This window comes from Staurois parvus, unplaced genomic scaffold (genome assembly GCF_062004578.1).
Source record: "Staurois parvus isolate SC_StPar_1 unplaced genomic scaffold, SC_StPar_1.0 ptg000235l, whole genome shotgun sequence".
Taxonomy (NCBI): Eukaryota; Metazoa; Chordata; class Amphibia; order Anura; family Ranidae; genus Staurois; species Staurois parvus.
This window is the reverse complement of record NW_028318031.1, coordinates 4171380-4196488: the sequence shown is the minus strand read 5'-3', so window position 1 is coordinate 4196488 and position 25109 is coordinate 4171380. Positions and strand designations below refer to the sequence as shown.

General features: G+C 40.2%; 1 protein-coding gene across 1 annotated transcript in view; it reads right to left on the bottom strand.

Annotated features, from left to right (window-relative positions):
* LOC149460091 (uncharacterized) overlaps window positions 1–25109 on the bottom strand; it is a 370510-nt gene that overhangs the window by 285672 nt on the left and 59729 nt on the right. The window contains 14 exon segments of the mRNA XM_089680163.1: window positions 251–504; window positions 2211–2466; window positions 15090–15347; window positions 15931–16185; window positions 18720–18974; window positions 19793–19922; window positions 20266–20396; window positions 20399–20650; window positions 20841–20945; window positions 22035–22286; window positions 22696–22825; window positions 23061–23068; window positions 23638–23889; window positions 24640–24891. Coding sequence (XP_089536289.1) covers window positions 251–504; window positions 2211–2466; window positions 15090–15347; window positions 15931–16185; window positions 18720–18974; window positions 19793–19922; window positions 20266–20396; window positions 20399–20650; window positions 20841–20945; window positions 22035–22286; window positions 22696–22825; window positions 23061–23068; window positions 23638–23889; window positions 24640–24891 — 2790 coding nt within the window.

Sequence of the window (25109 nt, the reverse complement as noted above, 5' to 3'; positions counted from 1 at the left end):
GTCATGCATTCAGTACAACAGCAGAGGCAGAAGAAATTGTACTAGTGTGGATGGGGCCTTAATCATTCATATACAGTGTCTTTAGGTGGTGGCATCTACAGAATTCTAATTATATAAAATGTTACATAGATAACATACATAATATGCATATGTTGTATTAAGGTCTCTCTGCATAAATTGGTAAATCTACTGATATCTAAATTAGTCCACAATGATTGGTACTGATATGCAGTTGTTCATCTGTACTCACTTGTATGAATGGATGTTATATTGGGTTCTCCTTGCACATCTGTCCCAGTGACTGCTATTATTTGGACATCATATTGCCTTCCAGATGTCAGTCCGTGTATGGAAATGGACTGTGAAGTTGTTGTATTCCAAAATATACCTTCAGGCACCACTATTATATAGTAGCTGTAATTACCCTCTGGTGGAAGCCAACTCAGGTCAACAGATTCAGCAGTTACATTGGTAATTAGGACATTTCTCACCATACCAGGTTCTAGAGTAAAAAAAATACACATTTGAAGTGAATTAACTGAATGTATTTTATCCAACTGAAATATCAGATAATAAGCTAAAAAAATGAGCAAACAGGCAGTATTTAAAATGCAGAAGAGGCATACAGTACTCGGTTTACTCTGCTTTAGGGTGTACTACAGCGTACACGTGTGCAAGGGTCCTGTTTACTAGCACATGGATTCAGGTGTTCCATGCATCCCCGTGCAGTCAGTCGCTCTCATGTCAATTGTGACAGAGTGGCTGCAATTTGACATGTGTGGCTGAGGGTGCACAGCCCTGAATGCACAATGTCTGCTTTCGGGGTTGTGCACATGTGCAAATGTCAAATTGGAAGTAGTGTCTGTGTCCATGCAGCCCCTGCCTCCTAATTGACATAAATGGCACTACCTGCATGGGATGCTAGGAACACCTGCATTCCTGTGCACATAAACAGGGCCCTCGAATGGGTGTACACTGTAGTATATCTGTGTGAATAAGGTCTTACACTTTCCTACCTGCCTGTCTGCACTATGCACTGAGCTGTGCACATGCAGCTCAGTGTACGATTTTGGCATCTGTCAAGATGAATGAATTCCCACGCATGCATGGAGTGACCTCATTTAGACCCGACCAATCAAAATGGCCAAATATTGGGAACGAAGGAAAACCAGCCAAAGATATCAGCAGCCAATGAGAGAGCCCTGGGACACCCCATCGCTGGACTGGAAGTGGGTATAGTTCTGCATTAAGGTATCTTTGGGGTTTAATAAGATAATCGAGAGTGTAAGGGGTATGACTGCAGGAGAGTTTGAAGTAACCCGTTTTTTCTGTCTACTAAATGTGTAAGAACCTCTTTCTGATTCAATGAGTAAATGTGAAAAATAATGACATATAGAAAAAACTAATCAATCTGCAGGGTGTCCCTAAAGTCTGGACACATACGCAAAATGCATATTGAGAAAAAAACCATATAGTTAGTGATATTTCTTATGTGTCCAGACTTTAGGGACACCCTGTATTCTGAGTTGTACTGGAAAAGGTCTAAAATGTGTGTGTATATACCGGTACATAAAAAGAAAAAAAAAAATAGTTTATCTTGATCTTGAAGAAAAGAAAATGTCCTTTAGGATAAAAGTGGCACCAGTTGAGCACTTTCATGGATTATAAAATATGTTAAGATTGTCTGAAAATTAAATAAGTCAAGCAAACGTGAATTTAAAAATAAAAATTAAATATATCACGGCTTTCTAGTCCTTAGATGAGTTGGCTGCATTAGTTTTCACTGTTCTGGCTAAGAACCTTTTCAGCAAGTACAGATAATGCCTGCTGATCTTGCTAGAAATCCTGTGTCCTTGTCGCTTCCTGTTAGTATGAAAGTACAACAATCTTAATCTGTAAATTACTAATCCCATGAATCTATCATGTAATGGAGATAATGAAGTTAAAGTCCAGGGGCATGAAATGTGTTACTGGCTATATTACTGGGTGAAAATAAATGAATAAATCCTGAAAAAAAGAAAACGAATGCAGCCATGTCAACAAGGGACTGGTAGTCTACAATATATTACATTTTTATTATGTGGTTTAGATACTCTAAGAGATTAGTGCATAAATGTCTCTTTTTAAACTCTAATCTCACCAGCACTTTAGTATATGTAAATGACTTTGATCACTGGGGTTTACATTGATTAACAAGAGATTACTCCCCTGTGTACACTTGTATTGCATACTTTTCTCCAGGGATAACTTCACCCTCAACTATAACATAAATGTGAACTGTGTAGTAATTTCCAGCTATCAAGCCATCAAGATTAATAGAAGTTGCAGATACATTTTTACTTAATGCTGGCACTCCTAGGATCTGAATGGAATAATAACTGACATTTCCATCCGGTTTCTCCCAGTTTAGAGATATAGAGGAAGTGTTGACAGTTTCAGTGACCAGATTCTTAATCACTCCAGGCTCTACAATGTCAACATAATTAACAACAGGAAGAAAAAGTTTAATTCATTACTATATTTAATATGAACCTATTAAATACTATTTTTTACTTCATTCAAAAAATTAAATGGGGGGCGCATGCGTGGCCGGCTCCGTCCTCCCGCCAGCCTGACAGCGGCACACTCAGACCCCAGGGAATCAAACCACCGCCGACTGCTCACTTACCCCTCGCCATCCGAACGGGCGATGACCCGCCGCCGCAAGACCCCAGGGAATCCAGGGAAAATGACGAGCTTCTTCCCTGCAATCTCCTCAGGCTCCCAAGATGGCGCTGGTTGCACAGAAACGGTCTCTCAGCACAGCAGGAGGAGAACACAGGATCACAGACAGCATATCACCCAGATGCCAGGCTGAGGAGATCCTTATACCCAGGGGGCCCGGGTGAGTTGTCTCCCCCCCGTCCCTCACATCTAGTAGCCCTGCTAAATCCAGGCCCAGACTGGACACAGGATCACCCCCTGAGAGACAGTCATCCCCACCAGCCGCAATTCTGACAGAAAGCGCTCCATCTTTAATTGAATCCTACCCTGCCTCTGACCAGCCTATCACAGAGATTGCCATGAAAAACATGCTCCTATCTCTGCGCCAAACAATACATAACGACAGGATGACATCATTATCGCAAATCTCAAATACGGTTCAAATGCATGAGAAGCGCATTCGCCATATTGAGAACAAACTAGGAGAAATGTTTACCACACACAATGACCTCATAGATGCCCACACAGATCATACAGATGACATCGAACAAATCAATCTCAAATTGGCAGATTTAGAAGATCGCTCAAGGCGAAACAACATCAAATTCCGTGGCATACCGGAATCCGTCACCTCAGAAACCATTGTCCCATATATTCAACAGTATATGAAAAATTTAATCCCTGCCCTCACAGATGTGGAGCTAGCAATAGATCGAGCACATCGAATCCCCAAACCGTCATTTCTTCCAGCGTCGGTACCCAGAAATACACTGGCACGCGTACATTTTTATCATGTAAAAGAAAAAATTATGCTCGCAGCAAGAAACTCCACCTCAACTCCCTCAGACCAAGCAAACATTAAATTGTTTGCAGACCTATCCAAAGCCACACTCACCAACCGTAAAAAGCTTGTCACCATAACTAAAGCTTTATGGAACCATGGGATTGGATACCAATGGGGCTTTCCCACAAAGCTAAATGTCAAACACTAAGGCAAATTTTACACAATCAAATTTCTGAAAACGTGGAACATCATTCCAGTGGACTCCCACCAACCAACACCCAACAGGCCACAACGGATGAAAGCAGAATGGTCATAAACCCACACACAAATCTACTCTCTTCTAGCCCAATACCCTGGGCCTCACCAAAGCATTAGCTGGCGATCGGCCCTAGATAGAATACGTCAATCTTTCAAGTTCATCTCAAGCATGAGCTCCCGTGTGAGTCATGCTTATCCATGCCTCCTCAGTATACAGTAGCTGTTTTTGCTACACATGTTACCTGTATTTTTTACAGGTCTTTTTTACCCCTGTTCTTTCCCCAACCTACCAGTCAACAGTCGCCAACATCACCCCTCTTAACGAACCCACTTACACAAGTGAACGCTCTCACTACAACCAAGACCAACCCAAACCCAGTAAACTACATACTCAACGGTCCACCACCTCCGTCAAGCGGAACAATGCACATCTTCACAATTCCTGAATCACCACCGCAACGAGATTCTACCCATCTACTACCAACAATATGATTACTATAACCTCGCTAAACGTCTGGGGCCTCAACTCCCCTTTCAAAAGATCTTTGCTCTCAAGAGAAATCCGCTCCATACAACCTGATATTCTATTCCTACAAGAGACCCACTTTGCATCATCCAAAATTCCTAAACTCAACATTCTCCACTTCTCCACAATGTACATGGCAACAAATCCCAAAAAGAAAAATGGCGTCATTACAGCCATAAAAGACTCCCTACAATTCCAACACATCTCTGAAATATCAGACCCACAGGGACGCTACCACATATTAATCTGCAAAATTAGCGATACTCCATACACACTGGTGAACGTCTATGGTCCCAACACCAACCAACTCCAATTCTTCAACAAACTTAATTGCATCATCGCTCAACATAGAAAAGGCAGAATACTCATCGGCGGAGATTTTAACATCATCGGCAACCCTCTTCTGGACTCCTCATCCAAAAAAAGAGCTTCAAAACAGTCCCTTAACCAATTTCTTCATTCCAATGACCTTTACGATATCTGGAGATGTCAACACAGTACAGAAAAGGACTATACTTATTACTCTCCATCCCACTTTTCCTACTCGAGAATCGACTTCTTCATCACTGACAAGTGGACCCTACAACACGTCACTTCCTCCAAGATCGGAACTATTACATGGTCAGACCATGCTCCAATCACCATCTCCCTTGAAGACATACAACATTCCAAGATTCCAGAAATATGGCGTCTAAATGCGACCTTGTTGAAAAATTGTGACTACAAACATCAAATACTAGATGCCCACAAGACATTTTTTGAACTTAACGATACACCTGATATTTCCATATCCATTCTTTGGTCGAGCTATAAAGCATACATGAGAGGTATTTTGATTCAATTAAATTCCCGCATTACAAAAAATAGAACCCTACAAATAGACGAACTCCTCGCATCAATTAAATCAAACGAGGAAAAAAATAAAAAAAATCCCCAGACCAAGCAACCTCCGCATCCCTCACTGCAGACAGAAACAAACTAATATCCCTCCTACTATACAAATATGATCTAAATCTCCAAAAAATGAAAGCCAAATTTTATTCATCAGGTAAAAAAGCCAGCTCACTATTATCCAAAACAATAAAACAAAAACGTTTAAAATCCAAAATAGCTTCAATTAAACATCCGTCTACAAATTCCCTTCACACTAACCCACAAGAGATAGCTAACACCTTTGCAGAATATTATCAAAACCTATACAACCTCAAAAATGACACAAACACCACCCAACCGACATTCACATCCATTCAACAATTTCTCCACACGACCAACCTCCCCCGATTATCCCCGGGCCAACTTGACGCCATCTCTATCCCTATTTCCTCCAAAGAAATAGAAACAAACATCAAAACACTCCCACTCAACAAATCTCCAGGAAATGACGGATACCCTAACGAATACTACAAACATCTATCCACAGACCTATCCCCATATCTGTCCAAACTTTTTAACCACGCTGTCGCAACAAGCTCATTTCCCAAGGACATGCTACAATCCATTATAACGACCATTCCAAAACCCGGCAAAGACCCTCACCTTGTCCAAAATTACAGACCAATCTCACTACTCAATACTGACATAAAATTATACGCGAAAATGATATCTCGAAGACTTCTCCCATACCTCCACACTATTATCCACCCAGACCAAGTAGGTTTCATCCCAGGTCGCCAAGCACCCGATGCGACCAGAAGACTTATTTCCCTCATACACAATTTAGAAAACACCAAATACCCCTCCTTACTCTTATCTCTGGATGCAGAAAAAGCATTCGACCGGATACATTGGCAATTTATGCAACTCACTCTACAAAAATTTGGTATCACAGGCTGGATGCTTAACGCCATCTTACCATTATACTCACAACCATCCGCTAGAGTTTTGACAGACGAAACATTGTCTGACCCCTTCGACATCTCTAACGGCACCAGACAAGGTTGTCCACTCTCCCCATTAATATTTACACTCCTTATTGAACCCCTAGCATCCAAACTCAGAGAAGACCGATCTTTCTCAGGCATCACGCATCTCAACGTAGAACACAAAATTTGCCTATTTGTAGACGATATCATACTGATGGTAACCAACCCAAAAATGTCCCTTAAAACGATTCGCTCACACCTCCAAGACTACTCGATAGTATCATACTATAAACTCAATGAACCCTAATCCTCCATACTAAAGCTTCACATTCCACCGCATCTCCAAACCCAACTAGCGACCAAATTCCCCTTCTCATGGGAAACAAACCACATCCCTTACTTAGGTATCAAACTCACACCAGCAACGGATCAACTGTATTCCGCAAACCACAAAACTCTACTTGAAAATATTCCTCAAGAACTAACCACACTCCGTACCTGGGAACTCTCCAAATTAGGCCGAGTGGCAACCCTAAAAATGTTCATTCTACCCAAAATCCTATACATATTCCGTACACTCCCAATAACAATTCCCAACTCATTCTTTTCTAGCCTACAAACAATTTTCACAAAATTCCTATGGAATTCGAAAAAGCCCAGATGTACCACAAACCTCTTAATATGCCCTACAACGAAAGGAGGAGCAGGACTCCCACACCTTAAATCTTACTACACCGCGACTCTCCTGGATCAAATGTATTTTTGGCGGAACCCATCGAAAGAAAAAATTTGGTCCATAATGGAAACCCTCTCCTTTTACCCCCTGAAACCCCAAAATTTAACCCTAATTCCACCAACCAACCGCATAGAACACAAAATAAAACACCCCTGCATACAAGCCTCCCTACAAGCCTGGCGTGACCTCCTGTCCACCAATTTCAAAGACATCAAACAAATCCCCACTCCAACTAATTTACTACATCTGTTTATACCCTCGTTAGAACTATTGCATTGGACAAAACAAGGCATAATTAATATTTCAGACCTCTACACCAACCAATCTATACTCCCTTTTCATGATCTTTAAACAAACTATAATCTACCTATATCTGAAAACTTCACATACCTAAGAATTACTCACTGCCTACAAACAATAATACCTCACACTACCAAATTACCATCTACAGCATACCTTTTTCTCACCAAATCTAAATACCCAGGTAAAGGCATCTCTACCTTTTACGTGTACCTCACTAACCTTCAATTCACGCTACAAACTACCTCTCTTACCAACTGGGAAAAAATCCTACCAGAACCAATAACCTCACAATGCTGAGGAAATGCTTTCAAAAATACATATAAAGCTACCCGATGTAGCTCCCACTGGGAGTCATATCTAAAAATACTCCACCAATGGTATCTGACTCCGGTCAAACTCTCTCTCTACTACCCAAAACACTCCCCTACATGCTGGAGACAATGGGGGGAAACAGGCTCAACGATACATATCCTGTGGTCTTCTAAATCACTTAGATCCTTCTGGAATACTACCTTCCAACTAATATCTGACATAACCAAAAGTGTGATTGCCCCAAATCCCTCATTAGCACTCCTACATATTGAGATTGAAAAATTTCCCTCTCACTCTTTTAAAAGACTCGGGCAAGGCTAATTCAAAAGCCACCTCGTTAATTTGCCGCTTCACCTAAAACGGGCCCACAAACTTGGGTGCCAATTTCCTTGACAGGCATGCCATCTTTAGATTAGTAGTTGCTAACCAAACTTGATTCCCTGGGTGCACGACCAATTCCCCTCTTCTTCTCTTATCAAAAGCCCTTTTGCTATCCTCCTGAGCCTTAGCTATTGCCTCCTGTAATAGTTTGTTATTGGATGCAAAGAATTTTAAGGAGTCTTGGGCTGCCGGACCTGAATTTTCTGGGATCAGGTCGGGCAAGAAAGTGGGATGGAACCCATAGTTTGCGAAAAACGGGGACTGCCTGGTGGTAGAGTGATTTGCGTTGTTGTAGGCGAACTTCGCCAGGGGCAAGAGTGCCAGCCAGTCGTCTTGCAAGAACGAGGTGTAGCATCTGAGATATTGTTCCAATGTTTGGTTGGTTCGATCAGTCTGCCCATTCATTTGCGGGTGGTAAGCCGAGGAAAAGGACAGTTCCACTTTCAGACTTTCGCATAGGGCTTTCCAGAATTTAGAAGTGAATTGAACACCCCGGTCTGAGACTATATTCTTGGGTACACCATGCAGTCTCACTATTTGCTTGATGAAGACTTGTGCTGTCTCAGAAGCAGACGGGGTACCTTTCAGCGGAAGGAAGTGGGCCATTGCGGAATTGATGACGCAAAGGCCGCGTCATTCCACTGCGTATCCCCGCACCAGCGCCTGAATTCTGAGGCATAGTCCTCTGCTGCCCGACGACCCTGCTGTAAAGTGTGCGGAAACGCTTCGGCTGAAGCAGCTCGTTGCGGGTCATCATATAACTCTGCCATTGCCTTGAAAAATTAAGAAATTGAATCCAAGTGCGAATGGCGGCTGTCCATCAGACGGTGGGCCCAGCCTTGGGGTTCCCCCTGTAGTAAGGATATTACAAATCACACTTTCACAGATTCTGACGAAAAGGTCCGTGGCTGCAGATTAAAATACAATAAACAAGAATTCTGGAAGGCTCGGAACTTTCCTCGATCCCCATTGAATTGCTCAGGCATGGGCACTCGAGGTTCAGGCAGAGGCATAGTAACCACTGTTCCAGCAGACACTCCTGCAGTGTCCCTGGCAGGAGGTGGATCGTCTGGATCTGATGGCGTGGTTAGGATCTGAATTCGTCCTTCTAGATCTGTATAGCCTTCTTGGAGAGTTTGGACAGCTTGGGTTAGTGCCGCCAGATGTTGGCATATCTCATCCAAGGGTGAGGGGCCTCTTTCTGGCTCAGTCATGGCCGTATGGTTCTGTTAGGAGCCGACTGGCGGTAGCCTCTAGCGACTCACAGGCCGGAATTCCCCAGGGCGTGGAGTCTAAGCCTCAGTCTGCTGATTCACCAGAGCCCCTGATGGTGGGGATGGACTTGAAGCAACCTGAGACCAGGTCGTGACTCCTGAGTACAACCAGCTGTGGTAGAGGCAGCCGTCAATGGCAGATGGCAGGTGAGAGCCAGATGTGAAGAGGTAGTAGCGTAGTCAGGCAGGCCGGGTTGGTAACAGCGGGGACAAACGGTACAGAGCGGCAGGCAAATGGATAACGGGTCACGGGCCAGGTTCAGCAACAGGAAGTCAAACAGCAAGAGAAGACAGGAGAATGTCAGACAAGCCAGGGGTCAGGGAAGGAGAAGGTCACGATAATCCAGGTCAGGCAGGTTTGCCAACAAGCAATCTCAGCACTAGGAACAGGAACACAGGAAAGACCGTACAGCACTTGAGTACTGCAGGAGCCCGCTTTAAATAGGGCGCCCTGCGCTGTCATTGGTGACAATCGTGCGCCCATGTGCGCGAGTGTGCATGCACGGCCGTGACTGCTGCCGCGGTTGCCCAGGTCCTAGCGCCCGCGTGTTAGTGAATTTCGGCAGTCTGCGCATGCTCAGAACTATGCGCCGTGGCGATCCCTGACAGCATCCCTTGTAACCATTGCAGCTAGCTTGATAGATGTCCAGTCGATCAACCGACTGTGTTCCCACCCTCCCCCTTTCTTTATTCTCTACTCTTTCTCTCTCTGCTTAACCTCTACTATTTTGGTTCAGGATTATTCTTTTTTGCTTCTTATTCTACTTCTTCGCTTCTTATTCTACACGGTGTGTACCCACGATGACCGATTTCTGACCTATTTACAGTCTTATTAGGAAAGGGAGATTCTTACAGTTGTTTCGATAATAGTTTGTATATATACAGTATATTTTTTATACAATATACTACAAATTGTTTAGCACAGGATTTGTCAGGGTTGTTGACTCACTTAAACCTTTCACACAAGAATGTGGAAATGTGACAAAACACATTGTACTAAGAATGATGATTAATCTTGTATAAGCACACAGTGATTCTGTTACTTTATCAGCAAACACAAATGCTCCTGCGCTTGGGGATTGACTCGATGCAGGCTACAACCACATTAAGAATGTCCTGGAACATGCACACCTTGCTGCCCTCAAATGGACCGGGGAAATCCAAATATACTGAATGGGGAAAGAACAAAAAGAGGGCGCACAGGCCTAGTGCATTACCATAAAAAATGTTTAATAAAAAATAAAGTAGGTTTTGTACTCACAAACGACAATATAGTCAAGGCACATCATAAAAGAACAGATCAACACCGCGCTGAGTAGCAGTCCGCAATAGGGAGTTTAGACATCCAAAAGGCTGACGCGTTTCGAGGACTTGCCTCTTCCTCAGAGCCCAGAGCCCTCGAAACTGCTACTCAGCGCGGTGTTGATCCAGCTGTTCTTTTATGATGTGCCTTGACTATATTGTCGTTTGTGAGTACAAAACCTACTTTATTTTTTATTAAACATTTTTTATGGTAATGCACTAGGCCTGTGCGCCCTCTTTTTGTTCTTTCCCCATTCTGTTACTTTATGTCTGAAAACTAAAAAAAAACCTTTATTTTTCAAAAAAGAGTGTCAAAAACAATCAATTAGAAACTTGTCTCACGTCCATGAAACAAATGGCACAAACTACAACAGATTCATGTAATTGTCAGTATAATGTACAGTATCTCACAGAAGTGAGTACACCGCTCATATCTTTTCATGTGACAACACTGAAGAAATGACACTTTGCTACAATGTAAAGTAGTGAGTGTACAGCTTGTATAACAGTGTACATTTCCTGTCCCCTCAAAATAACTCAACACACAGCCATTAATGTCTAACTGCAGGCAACAAAAGTGAGTACACCCCTAAGTAAAAATGTCCAAATTGGGCCCAATTAGCCATTTTCCCTCCCCGATGTCATGTGACTCATTAGTGATACAAGGTCTCAGGTGTGAATGGGGAGCAGGTGTGTTAAATTTGGTGTTATCACTCTCACACTCTTACACTGGTCACCGGAAGCTCAACATGGAACCTCATGGCAAAGAACTCTCCTAAGATCTGAAAAAAAGAATTGTTGCTCTACATAAAGATGGCCTAGGCCAGTGGTCGGCAAGCCGCGGCTCGCGAGCCACATGCGGCTCTTTACACATTTTAATGCGGCTCTTCTGTGTGCCGGGCGCCCGCTCCCCTCCCTCCTCTCGGGCGGCCGCCCCAAAAGTCAGGACTCTGCAGCTAGCCCAGCGATGGGCAAACTATGGCCCGCGGGCCGTATACGGCCCGGCGGACCTTTTAATCCTGCGGAGCGTGGCAAACATTGGCTGTCAGGATGTAGGCGGGGCAGCGTGATGAACTCCTCTCCTCTCACAGTCCGCCCTGAAGACCGGAACGGCGCAGGAACACGGCGAGAGGAACGCGCGGAGCAAAGGTAAGTGAATTGACACAATATGGGGAATGAATTACTATAGGGGGGATGAATTACTATAGGGGGGATGAATTACTATGGGGGATTAATTACTATGGGGGATGAATTACTATGGGGGAGGAATTACTATATGGGGGATGAATTACTATATGGGGGATGAATTACTATGGGGGATGAATTACTATGGGGGATGAATTACTATATGGGGGATGAATTACTATGGGGGATGAATTACTATGGGGGATGAATTACTATATGGGGGATGAATTACTATGGGGGATGAATTACTATATGGGGGATGAATTACTATGGGGGATGAATTACTATATGGGGGATGAATTACTATGGGGGATGAATTACTACATGGGGGATTAATTACTATGGGGGATGAATTACTAAAAGGGGGTTGAATTACTATGGGGGATGAATTACTATATTGGGGATGAATTACTATGGGGGATGAATTACTATGGGGGATGAATTACTATATGGGGGATGAATTACTATGGGGGATGAATTACTATATGGGGGATGAATTACTATGGGGGATGAATTACTATATGGGGGATGAATTACTATGGGGGATGAATTACTATATTGGGGATGAATTACTATGGGGGATGAATTACTATGGGGGATGAATTACTATATGGGGGATGAATTACTATGGGGGATGAATTACTATATGGGGGATGAATTACTATGGGGGAGGAATTACTATATGGGGGATGAATTACTATATGGGGGATGAATTACTATGGGGGATGAATTACTATGGGGGATGAATTACTATGGGGGATGAATTACTATATGGGGGATGAATTACTATGGGGGATGAATTACTATATGGGGGATGAATTACTATGGGGGATGAATTACTATATGGGGGATGAATTACTATTCGATGAATTACTATATGGGGGATGAATTACTATGGGGGATGAATTACTATATGGGGGATGAATTACTATGGGGGATGAATTACTATATGGGGGATGAATTACTATGGGGGATGAATTACTATATGGGGGATGAATTACTATGGGGGATGAATTACTATATGGGGGATTAATTACTATGGGGGATGAATTACTAAAAGGGGGTTGAATTACTATGGGGGATGAATTACTATATTGGGGATGAATTACTATGGGGGATGAATTACTATGGGGGATGAATTACTATATGGGGGATGAATTACTATGGGGGATGAATTACTATATGGGGGATGAATTACTATGGGGGATGAATTACTATATGGGGGATGAATTACTATGGGGGATGAATTACTATATTGGGGATGAATTACTATGGGGGATGAATTACTATGGGGGATGAATTACTATATGGGGGATGAATTACTATGGGGGATGAATTACTATATGGGGGATGAATTACTATGGGGGATGAATTACTATGGGGGATGAATTACTATATGGGGGATGAATTACTATGGGGGATGAATTACTATATGGGGGATGAATTACTATGGGGGATGAATTACTATATGGGGGATGAATTACTATTCGATGAATTACTATATGGGGGATGAATTACTATGGGGGATGAATTACTATATGGGGGATGAATTACTATGGGGGATGAATTACTATATGGGGGATTAATTACTATGGGGGATGAATTACTATATGGGGGATGAATTACTATGGGGGATGAATTACTATATGGGGGATGAATTACTATATGGGGGATGAATTACTATGGGGGATGAATTACTATATGGGGGATGTATTTTCAGTTTTAAAAATGTGGCTCTCAAAATAAATTTCAATCGTGGTTTTGGCGAGATTTGGCTCAGTTGAAAAAAAAGGTTGCCCACCACTGGCCTAGGCTATAAGAAGATTGCCAAGACCCTGAAACTGAGCTGTGCATGGTGACCAAGACCATACAGCATTTTAACAGGACAGGTTCCAGTCAAAACAGGCCTCGCCATGGTTGACCAAAGAAGTTGAGTGCATGTGGGGGGTCAGCCTGTCAGTGCTTAGACCATACACCGCACACTGCATCAGATTGGTCTGCATGGCTGTCATCCCAAAAGGAAGCCTCTTTTAAAGATGATGCACAAGAAAGCCCACAAACAGTTTTCTGAAGACACGCAGACTAAGGACATGGATTACTGGAACCATGTCCTGTGGTCTGATGAGACCAAGATAAACCTATTTGATTCAGATGGTGTCAAGTGTGTGTGGTGGCAACCAGGTGAGGAGTACAAAAACAAGTCTTGCCTACAGTCAAGCATGGTGGAGGGAGTGTCATGGTCTGGGTCTGCATGAGTGCTGCTGGCACTGGGGAGCTAAAGTTCATTGAGGGAACTATGAATGCCAACATGTACTGTGACATACTGAAGCATAGCATGATCTCCTCCCTTCGGAGACTGGGCTGCAGGGCAGTATTCCAACATGATAACAACCCCAAACACACCTCCGAGATGACCACTGCCTTGCTAAGGAAGGCTGAGGGTAAAGGTGATGGACTGGCCAAGCATGTCTCCAGATCTAAACCCTATTGAGCATCTGTGGGGCATCCTTAAATGGAAGGTGGAGGAGCGCAAGGTCTCTACCATCCACCAGCTTCGTGATGTCATCATGGAGGAGTGGAAGAGGACTCCAGGGGCAACCTGTGAAGCTTTGGTGAACTCCATGCCCAAGAGGGTTAAGGCAGTGCTGGAAAATAATGGTGGCCACACAAAATATTGGCACTTTGGGCACAATGTGGACATTTTCACTTAGGAGTATACTCCATTTTGTTGCCTGCGGTTTAGACATTAATGGCTGCGTGTTGAGTTATTTTGAGAGGACAGAAAATTTACACTGATATACAAGCTGTACACTCACTACTTTACATTATAGCAAAGTGTAATTTCTTCAGTGTTGTCACATGAAAAGATATAATAAAATATTTACAAAAATGTGAGGGATGTACTCACTTCTGTGAGATACTGTATATGAATCTGTTGCACAATTGCCCCAGACAGAATCTTGTCTATGACACAATACTTACATGAGCAGCAGCATTTACTACAACATGGAAGAGGTCTTATTTACCTCCACTTTCCTTATCACCAGTAGATCAGTACCCCCCCCCCCCCCCTCCTTCTCTATGTATTTTACTGTTAAAGAAGGATATCTCTCTGTCTAGTTTTTATTGCTGCTTGTGTCCTTATTGGAGCGAGATACAAAGCAGCATGTCCATGCTGACAGGAGAGAGACCTGTGTTGTTTACACACAGGTATCTCCCTTGTCAGCTTTGCCGACGATCACCGAGTCCGGGCCAGGAATCGCTGGCCGGTATCCGGTGATTGACATCCCCAGCAGCCAGTAGCAACACGGGTAGGGCGGTGTGTGTGCCCCCTACCCAGATATGCAAATCACGTATACAGTATATATGTGATTTTGAGCAGCCATGCCGCCCTGTAGCTATAGGGCTGTGGGCAATCGGTTAAACAACATTAACCAATCAGCTTGTTGCATGATTGACTTACTTGTATTTGCTGACGTGTTAACACCTCCTCCCTGTAAATTATTTGTATCTACTAGAGCATAAACCAGGAAGGTGTAATAATTTCCAGGTGTCAGCCCTTCAAAGGTATGAGAAGTTGTAGTCACGGTTGTGTTGAAGGTTGGATCTCCCAGGATCTGGATGAAATATGAACTGACATTTCCATTTGGTTTCTCCCACCTCAGAGATATAGATGTGGTGGTAATGTTCTCTGTCTTCAGGTTCTTCACTACATCAGGGTCTAGAAGGTGTATAGTAAGATGGATAAAAATGTGACAGCTTAGAGAAATGCCAAAGATGATGGACAGCAACCGAAGTAGTATAGCTGGGGGTCAATGGCAAAAGGGATACAGACTATTCACTTAAGAATCTTGGAAAGTGTATATATTGTTTAGAGAATAGGGTGAGGCTATGTTCATTCTGTTAAACCAAACATATATGAGGACAATTTAAGTATCATTTTAGCTTGGATATGATTGGATGATTAAAGTGAACAAAATTTCATGTTATTCGCTAAGCTAACATTCACTTTTCAAAGTGAACACACATTTTCCAAAGTGAACTTTAACTTTGCCAGGGTATCAATCTCTATTTTTTAAGAAATCAACCCTAATGCCACACATACTGTACAAAACAGAGAAAATTATGCTTTAGTCCATAAACATTATTCATAGTGTAACAACATTTCTATTCGAGACTGACGAGTTTTTAACTCCCACTGGAAACCAACCATTTGAAATATAAATCTACTTTTTTTTTTCAAAGGGGAACCTATTTGAACAAGTGTGTTATAATAGAATCCATCTAATGTGACAGTCACTCACATGTGAATGCTGATACAGTACGATTTTCTCCTTGTACATTGTCACCAACAACAGAAGCAACCAGGAAGGTGTAATCATTTCCAGGTGTCAGGTTTTCAATTCTATCAGACGTTGTGGTCACAGTTATATTAAAAGTTGGCTCTCCCAGGATCTGGATGAAATAAGAACTGGCATTTCCATCTGGTTTCTCCCAGTTCAGAGATATAGAAGTGGTGGTGATATTTCCTGTGGTCAGGTTCTTTACTACATTAGGTACTGTAAAGTAAACAGATGAGCTGTTAGATTAGTAAACTCACAACAGAGTAAAGGCTTCACATTTTAAAGCCTAATCCCAGTCATTTATTCTTCAAATAGCATGGGAGAGATTATAAATTGCTGTCAATGACCCAATTGGGGAGAGATTCCCTCCCTTTCTGACCACGTGATGACCTTACAAAAATGTAGGGATTGGTAATCACCAGGACAGAAATTTAAACTTTGCAGAGGTTCTAATCCTTCCCCACAACTAAAATGTGTTTTTGTCTGATGCAGAGATTTGTTATCCTATCCTGGCGCGAAATGAAGGGAGATAACCCAGATAGGGACACAGATGAAAATGAAAACCTGACAGAGGCTTTAACCATTCCATGTTCCATGCAAAACTAACAAAATAAACATTTGGTAAAGCTTGGCTTTAATTACATAGCATTACTGGAAAAATTAAACTGTTATGCAGCAATATTGGCCCAATGTTTTATGATTTCTTAAGCAACTTTGGTTGTTTAAGCCTGTTGTTTAATCTGCTGTTAAGTATGACCAAAACTTCCTCAGAAGACTTACATTTGTATATCGTAAATAAATATTATATTGTAATAATGTAATATAGTATGGATGAGCATGCAACACACTTTAAAATTATTCATTAACTATTTCTCTGCCTCTGATGTAAGACTTATGTGGGCAGCAACAGCGGCATTTACACAGAGTGTGAATATAGCTTCTCAGGCAACTTGTCAGTTTTCTTGTGTAAGTGATCTGGGCAACTGAAAAGCTTCCTGATAACTTTCACGAGCACTGCAGTGCATCCAGTGGTGATTGCCTCTGCACTGAACATTATGGTGGTTATGTTCTCAGCCACCAGGTTTTTCACTACTTTAGGTACTACAAAAATTGACAGACAACTTGTGTTAATTTTACATAGTTACATAGTTAGTCTGGTTGGCAAAAGGACAAAAGTCCATCCAGTTCAACCCACAGAGAGAAGAAAAAAAAAACACACACACAAATAGGAAACCTCCAGATACACAATCCTATACCAACAGTTGATCCTGAACTATATTTTTAAAATGTTTATATTTTTAGTATGTTATAAAGAGGTTTTTAAAGGTATACATTCTTACAATAAGTGTGATACTTTACTATTTGTTGTACTGAATGTGGCTTAAAGCCTGGATCATGTTGTTGTACTCTGGCTTACAATACAGCATATTAGCACTGGATGAATGAAAAGAGCACTGTAATCACTGGCAGTCATATGTATTATACACATGTATGTACTTCAATTGTGCATGCACTGTTTTTCAACTGCTGCAATTATTAGCTGAGATCCATGCTCTCTAAAAGTAGCCATGATGGTAGTTAAATGTCCCAGCATTATTTGACCACTCTCAAGTGCTGGAAACTGCTGGCACTTTTCTAAACATGATGGACCCTCCAGACAACAATTCTTGTTTGGGTCTTTGAGGCAAGCAGGTGGAAGATGTACTGCAGGCATCTTTGGCACCTGCTGGGCTGGATCTAGAATGTCTGATCTGGGGATGCAGCTTAAAAGTCAGGGGGGCATACTGTCAACACTGTGTGAGAGTTTTTCATAGTCTGTCACAGATGCAGGGAACTAATATTTCCTTATTCCCTCAGGGTGGTACTTTTGTAGCACGAGTGACAATCTGAAAGTAATGGGTAACTGGTACTGCAGAGGTAATGCAGGAATGAACAGGGAACACTAGTATGTATTAGGCTGTCATTAGACTAGGATGAATAAAAAGAACCTGTGCCCCCCATGAGCCCCATATTACTTCAGGGTCCTCATCACAGTCTCCCCTTACTTTAGTTGTCCTCACCATAGTGCCCCATTATATTAGTCGTTTCCCATCAGAGTTCCCCCATACATCAACTGTCCCTTTTAGAGTGCCCTCTTACAGCAAACGACCCCATCAGTGCCCCCTTCCATAAACTGCCCCTTTATATCAACTGTGTCCATTAGAGTGCGCTCTTACATCTATTGTTTCCATTAGAGTCCCACCTTACATCAATTATTCCCAAAACATTGGCTCATGGTTCACACAAAGTCCATTTGTATTTGTTGATGGAAACTCAGGTACTTTCTATTATGCCCAAAGCCTTACAGTAAAAATAAAGTGAGGAACTGAAAGGTGTTCGTTTAGCCTCGAGTAAACAATTTGGTCAAATATCAGGCTAAAAGTCAGACATCTTTCACACGTATTGGCCCCAAGTAATTATTTCTACGCAACCACTGAAGTGATTAGACTGTTATAAACATAATCTACAGTTTATTGTAGCTAAACTTCCATTGCATATCAATATACAATAACTCTGAAATAGACCAGATGTTGAAAGCAGTATACTTAAACTAGGTAGAGCAATTCAGAGTGTTTTGGATCAATAGTTTTAAGCTTCCAGTTGAATATTCAGTAAATGCAAATCAACTTGAAAAAAAAAAACATAGATGGAGTACAGGAACTGACTGTATCTGTACAATGGCTTAAATAATTTGTAATAAGGTCACTCACGTGTGTATTCCCATGTAATGTTAGGTTTTCCTTGTATATTGTCATCAACAACAGCAGAGACCAGAATGGTATAATAATTTCCAGGTGTCAGGACTCCTATTGTATCAGATGTTGTGGTCACAGTCCTATTAGAAGTTGGATTTCCAAGTATCTGGATGAAATAGGAACTGGCATTTCCATCTGGTTTGTCCCAGCTCAGAGATATAGAAGTGGTGGTGATATTCTTTGTGTTCAGGTTCTTCACAATTTCAGGTGCTACAAAGTAGACAGAAAATTGAATGATATTGCAGAAAAACCCATATCCAAGAATGTGACTGACTAAATTATAGTTACCACAAACATTAGGAGGAATGTATGCCATTGTATCCATGTGTACTAAGCACTGTGGGCACAAAACTGCATTTCGATAACATTATTAAAACTCAAGGAATTGTACATAAAATAAATGTTGGAATAGCATTGTCACCTCTAGCTCCAAATGTGTCAATTTAGTTCATTCAGATTTGGGCACTGATTTCTGTTATAGATATACTGTAAGTATTACAAGTTGGGTAAAAATATAAACTACAATTTTTTTGCTATGGTTATGGAAGAAAGTTAGAGATGAATCTAGTAACAAAATGTTTTCAGTGTTCTAGTATGGTATGTATCAATATCTCTGATTTATCAAGCTGCTTAATGTGATATTAGTCACTTAAACTGCAGAAGGTTTTACCCCCTTCGTGACCAGGACATTTTTTGCTATTCAGAACTGTGCTAATTTGACTGGCAATTGCTCGGTCATGCAACATTGTATCCAAATGAAATGTATATCTTTTTTTAAACACAAATAGAGCTGTCTTTAGGTGTTATTTAATAACCACTGGATTTTTTTTTTAAGTCAGCAGCTACAGTTTTTGTAGCTGCTGACTTTTATTTTTTTACAGTGTGAGTGAAACTCCACCTTAACACGAGCAGAGGCCAGGAAGGTGTGCTAATATCCAGGTATCTGGCCTTCTACTCTATAAGACGTTGACGACACAGTTCAGTTAAAAGTTGATATGTGTGTGACCTGCATAAAGTTTGATACTCACTTGTATAATTAACTATTACTGAGCTGTTGCCATGGATATAGTCAACAAAGGCAGAGACAAGGAAAGTATAATAATTTCCAGTTGTCAAGCCTTCAATAATGTCAGAAGTTGTCAAAATGTTTTCAGTGTTCTAGTATGGTACACATCAATATCTCTAATCACATCAATATCTCTATTCAAATTAGTACATATTATTTAGTCTGTGTGGAAGTTATAGAATCTACAAACTATAATATATATCATGATCAATCCTGATGTACTGACAGCCTTTTTAATTTCTTGAGGCTCTAAAATGCCAGGACAGTACAAATATCCCCCAAAGGACTCCTTTTAGAAAATCGACAGTCTAAGTTATTTAGTAAGAGGCATGGCAAGCTTTTTGCAGTCATTATTTTTTGTCACAATTTTTTTGTGGAAAATTAAAAAAATAAATAAAATTTGTATTTTTCACAATTTTTTTACTTACTCTCAACATTATCAGCAAGAACAGAGACCAGGAAGGTGTGCTAATTTCCAGGTATCAGGCATTCTACTTTATAAGAAGTTGAAGGCACATTTCAGTTAAATGTTGATATGTCTGTGATCTGCATACAGTTTGATACTCACTTGTATAGTTAGCTATTACTGAGCTGTTGCCATGGATATTATCAACAAAGGCAGAGACAAGGAAGGTGTAATAATTTCCAGGTGTCAATCCTTCAATAATGTCAGAAGTTGTATTTACATTCCTGTTGAAAGTTGGCTCTCCCAGGATCTGAATGAAATAAAAACTGGCATTTCCGTTTGGTTTGTCCCAGCTCAGAGATATAGAAGTGGTGGTGATATTCTCTGTGTTCAGGTTCTTCACGACTTGAGGTACTACAAAGTAGACAGAAAATTGAATGAAAATTTCCCCAATTTTTTAACATACTGTCAACATTGTTAACACGAGCAGAGGCCAGGAAGGTGTGCTAATTTCCAGGCATCAGGCATTCTACTCTATAGGAAGTTGAAGGCACAGTTCAGTTAAAAGTTGATATATGTCTTTGGCCTGCATAAAGTTTAATACTTGTATAGTTCGCTATTACTGAGCTGTTGCCTTGGACATTATCAACAAAGGCAGAGACAAGGAAGGTGTAATAATATCCAGGTGTCAATCCTTCAATGTCAGAAGTTGTCAAATGTTTTCAGTGTTCTAGTATGGTACATATCAATATCTCTGACCTATCAAGCTGTTTAAAGTGATATTAAACACTTGACCTCTGGAAGGTTTTATCCCCCCCCTCTCCTGCTCATGACCAGAACATTTTTCTGCCATTCAGAACTGTGCTACTTTAACTGACAATTGCTCATGCTGTACCCAAATGAAATTTATATAATTTATTGCTTTTGGTTGTATTTAATCACTACTGAGTTTTATTATTTTTGCTATGTTATCTAAAACAATACCAAAATGAAAAAAAAAAAAACAAATTTTTCTAAGTTTCTGTTATAACATTTTGCTAACAAATAATTTTTCTTCATAAATTTAGATCAAAATGTAATCTGCTACATTTCTTTGGTAAAAATAACCCAAATCAGTATATATTATTTAGTCTGTGTGGAAGTTATAGAATCTATAAACTATAATATATATATATATTATATATATATGAAAATGATCAGTCCTGATGTACTGACAGCCTCTTTAATTTCTTGAGGTTCTAAAACGCCAGGACAATACAAATATCCCCCAGAGGACCCCTTTTGGAAAGTCGATAGTCCAAGTTATTTAGTAAGAGGCATGGCGAGTTTTTTGCAGTTGTAATTTTTTGTCACAATTTTTTTGCAGAAAATTAAGAAATTAAATAAGATCAGTTTTTTCACATTTTTTTTTACATACTCTCAACATTTTCAACAAGAGCAGAGGCCAGGAAGGTGTGCTAATTTCCAGGTATCAGGCAGTCTACTCTATAAGAAGTTGAAGGCACAGCTCTACTAAACGTTTACTAAAAGTAGACAGTCCATGGTATTTAGCAAGAGGCATTGTGAGTTTTTAGAAGTTGTAATTTATTCCCACAATTATTTGGAAACTTAATAAATTAAATAAAATTAGTTTTTTCCCCCACAATATTTTTACATACTGTCAACCTTGTTAACACGAGCAGAGACCAGGAAGGTGTGCTAATTTCCAGGTATCAGGCATTCTACTCTATAAGAAGGTGAAGGACAAGTTCAATTAAAAGTTGATATGTGTGTGGCCAGCATAAAGTTTGATACTCACTTGTATAGTTAGCAATTACTGAGCTGTTGCCGTGGATATTATCAACAAAGGCAGAGACAAGGAAGGTGTAATAATTTCCAGGGGTCAGGCCATCAATAATGTCAGAAGTTGTAGTTACATTCCTATTGAAAGTTGGCTCTCCCAGGATCTGAATGAGATAAAAACTGGCATTTCCGTTTGGTTTGTCCCAGCTCAGAGATATAGAAGTGGTGGTGATATTCCCTGTTTTCAGGTTCTTCACAATTTCAGGTGCTACAAAGTAGACAGAAAATTTAATGATATTGCAGAAAAACCCATACATTTTTTGAGATTCTAAAATGCCAGGACAGTACAAATACCCTCTCCCTACCTACACAAACACACACACACACCCATATGACCCCTTTTTAGAAAGTAGACAGTCCATGATATTTAGCAAGAGGCATGGTGAGTTTTTAGAAGTTGTAATTTATTCCCACAATTCTTTAGAAAATTAATACATTAAATAAAGTTTGTTTTTTTTCCACAATTTTTTTACGTACTCTCAACATTGTTAACACAAGCAGAGACCAGGAAGGTGTGCTAATTTCCAGGTATCTGGCCTTCTACTCTATAAGAAGATGAAGGCACAGTTCAGTTAAAAGTTGATATGTGTGTGGCCTGCATAAAGTTTGATACTTACTGGAATAGTTAACTATTACTGAGCTGTTGCCTTGGATATAGTCAGCAAAGGCAGAGACAAGGAAGGTGTAATAATTTCAAGGTGTCAAGCCTTCAATGATGTCAGAAGTTGTCAAAATGTTTTCAGTGATCTAGTATGGTACCTATCAACATCTCTGACTTATCAAGCTGCTTAAAATGATATTTACCACTTGACCTCTAGAAGTTTTTACCTCCCCTTCATAACCAGGACATTTTTCTGCCATTCAGAACTGTGCTTCTTTAACTTGCAATTGCTCAGTCATGCAACACTGTACCCAAATAAGATTTACATTATTTTTTTACTTTTGGTGGTATATAATCTCTACTGGGTTTTATTATTTTTACTACAACATCTAAAACAATACCAAAACAAAAAAAAAACACTTTTTACTGAGTTTCTATTATAAAATTTTACTAACAAATAATCTTTCTTCATAAATTTGGACCAAAATGTAATATGCTACATTTCTTTGGTAAAAATAATTCAAATCAGTACATATTATTTAGTCTGTGTGGAAGTTATAGAATCTACAAGCTATAATATATATATATGAAATTGATCAATCCTGATGTACTGACAGCCTCTTTAATTTCTTGAGGTTCTAAAATGCCAGGACAATACAAATATCCCCCAAAAGAACTCCTTTTGGAAAGTCAACAGTCCAAGTTATTTAGTAAGAGGCATGGCAAGCTTTTTGCAGTCCTAACTTTTTGTCACAATGTTTTTGTGGAAAATTAAGAAATTAAATAGAATTATTTTTTTCCCCTCTTTTTTTACATACTCTCAACATTATCAGCAAGAACAGAGACCAGGAAGGTGTGCTAATTTCCAGGTCTCAGGCAGTCTACTCTATAAAAAGTTGAAGGCACAGCTCTACTAAACGTTGATATGTGTGTGGCCTGCATAAAGTTTGATACTCACTTGTATAGTTAGCAATTACTGAGCTGTTGCCATGGATATTATCAACAAAGGCAGAGACAAGGAAGGTGTAATAATTTCCAGGTGTCAATCCTTCAATAATGTCAGAAGTTGTAGTTACATTCCTATTAAAAGTTGGCTCTCCCAGGATCTGAATGAAATAAAAACTGGCATTTCCGTTTGGTTTGTCCCAGCTCAGAGATATAGAAGTGGTGGTGATATTCTCTGTGTTCAGGTTCTTCACGATTTCAGGTGCTACAAAGCAGACAGAAAATTGAATGGTATTGCAGAAAAACCCATATCCAAGAATGTAACTGACTAAATGATAATTACCACAAACATTAGGAGGAATGTATGCCATTTTATCCATGTGTACTAAGCACTGTGGGCACAAAACTGCATTTAGATAACATTATTAGAACTCGAGGAATTGTACATAAAATAAATGTTGGAATAGCATTGCCACCTCTAGCTCCAAATGTGTCAAATTAGTTCATTCAGATTTCGGCAATGATTTTTGTTGTAGATATAAGTATAACAAGTTGGGTAAAAATATAAACTACAATTTTTTTGTTATGGTTATGGAGGAAAGTTAGAGATGAATCTAGTAACAAAATGTTTTCAGTACTGACTGCCTCTAATTTCTTGAGGTTCTAAATTGCCAGGACAGTACAAATACCCCCCCCACACACACACACAAAAACATACACACACATATGACCCCTTTTTGGAAAGTAGACAGTCAATGGTATTTAGCAAGAGGCATGGTGAGTTTTTAGAAGTTGTAATTTATTCCCAAAATTATTTGGAAATTAATAAATTAAATAAAATTTTTGGGTTTTTTTCCAAAAATTTTTTTACATATTGCCAACCTTGTTAATACGAGCAGAGGCCAGGAAGGTGTGCTAAATTCCAGGTATCAGGCATTCTACTCTATAAGAAATTGAAGGCACAGTTCAGTTAAAAGTTGATATGTGTGTGGCCTGCATACAGTTTGATACTCACTTGTATAGTTAGCTACTACTGAGCTGTTGCCATGGATATTATCAACAAAGGCAGAGACAAGGAAGGTGTAATAATTTCCAGGCGTCAGGCCATCAATAATGTCAGAAGTTGTAGTTACATTCCTATTGAAAGTTGGCTCTCCCAGGATCTGAATGAAATAAAAACTGGCATTTCCATTTGGTTTGTCCCAGCTCAGAGATATAGAAGTGGTGTTGATATTCTCTGTGTTCAGGTTCTTCACGATTTCAGGTGCTACAAAGGAGACGGAAAATTGAATGATATTGCAGAAAAACCCATATCCAAGAATGTGACTGACTAAATTATAATTACCACAAACATTAGGAGGAATGTATGCCATTTTATCCATGTATACTAAGCACTGTGGGCACAAAACTGCATTTAGATAACATTATTAAAACTCAAGGAATTGTACATAAAATGAATGTTGGAATAGCATTGCCACCTTTAGA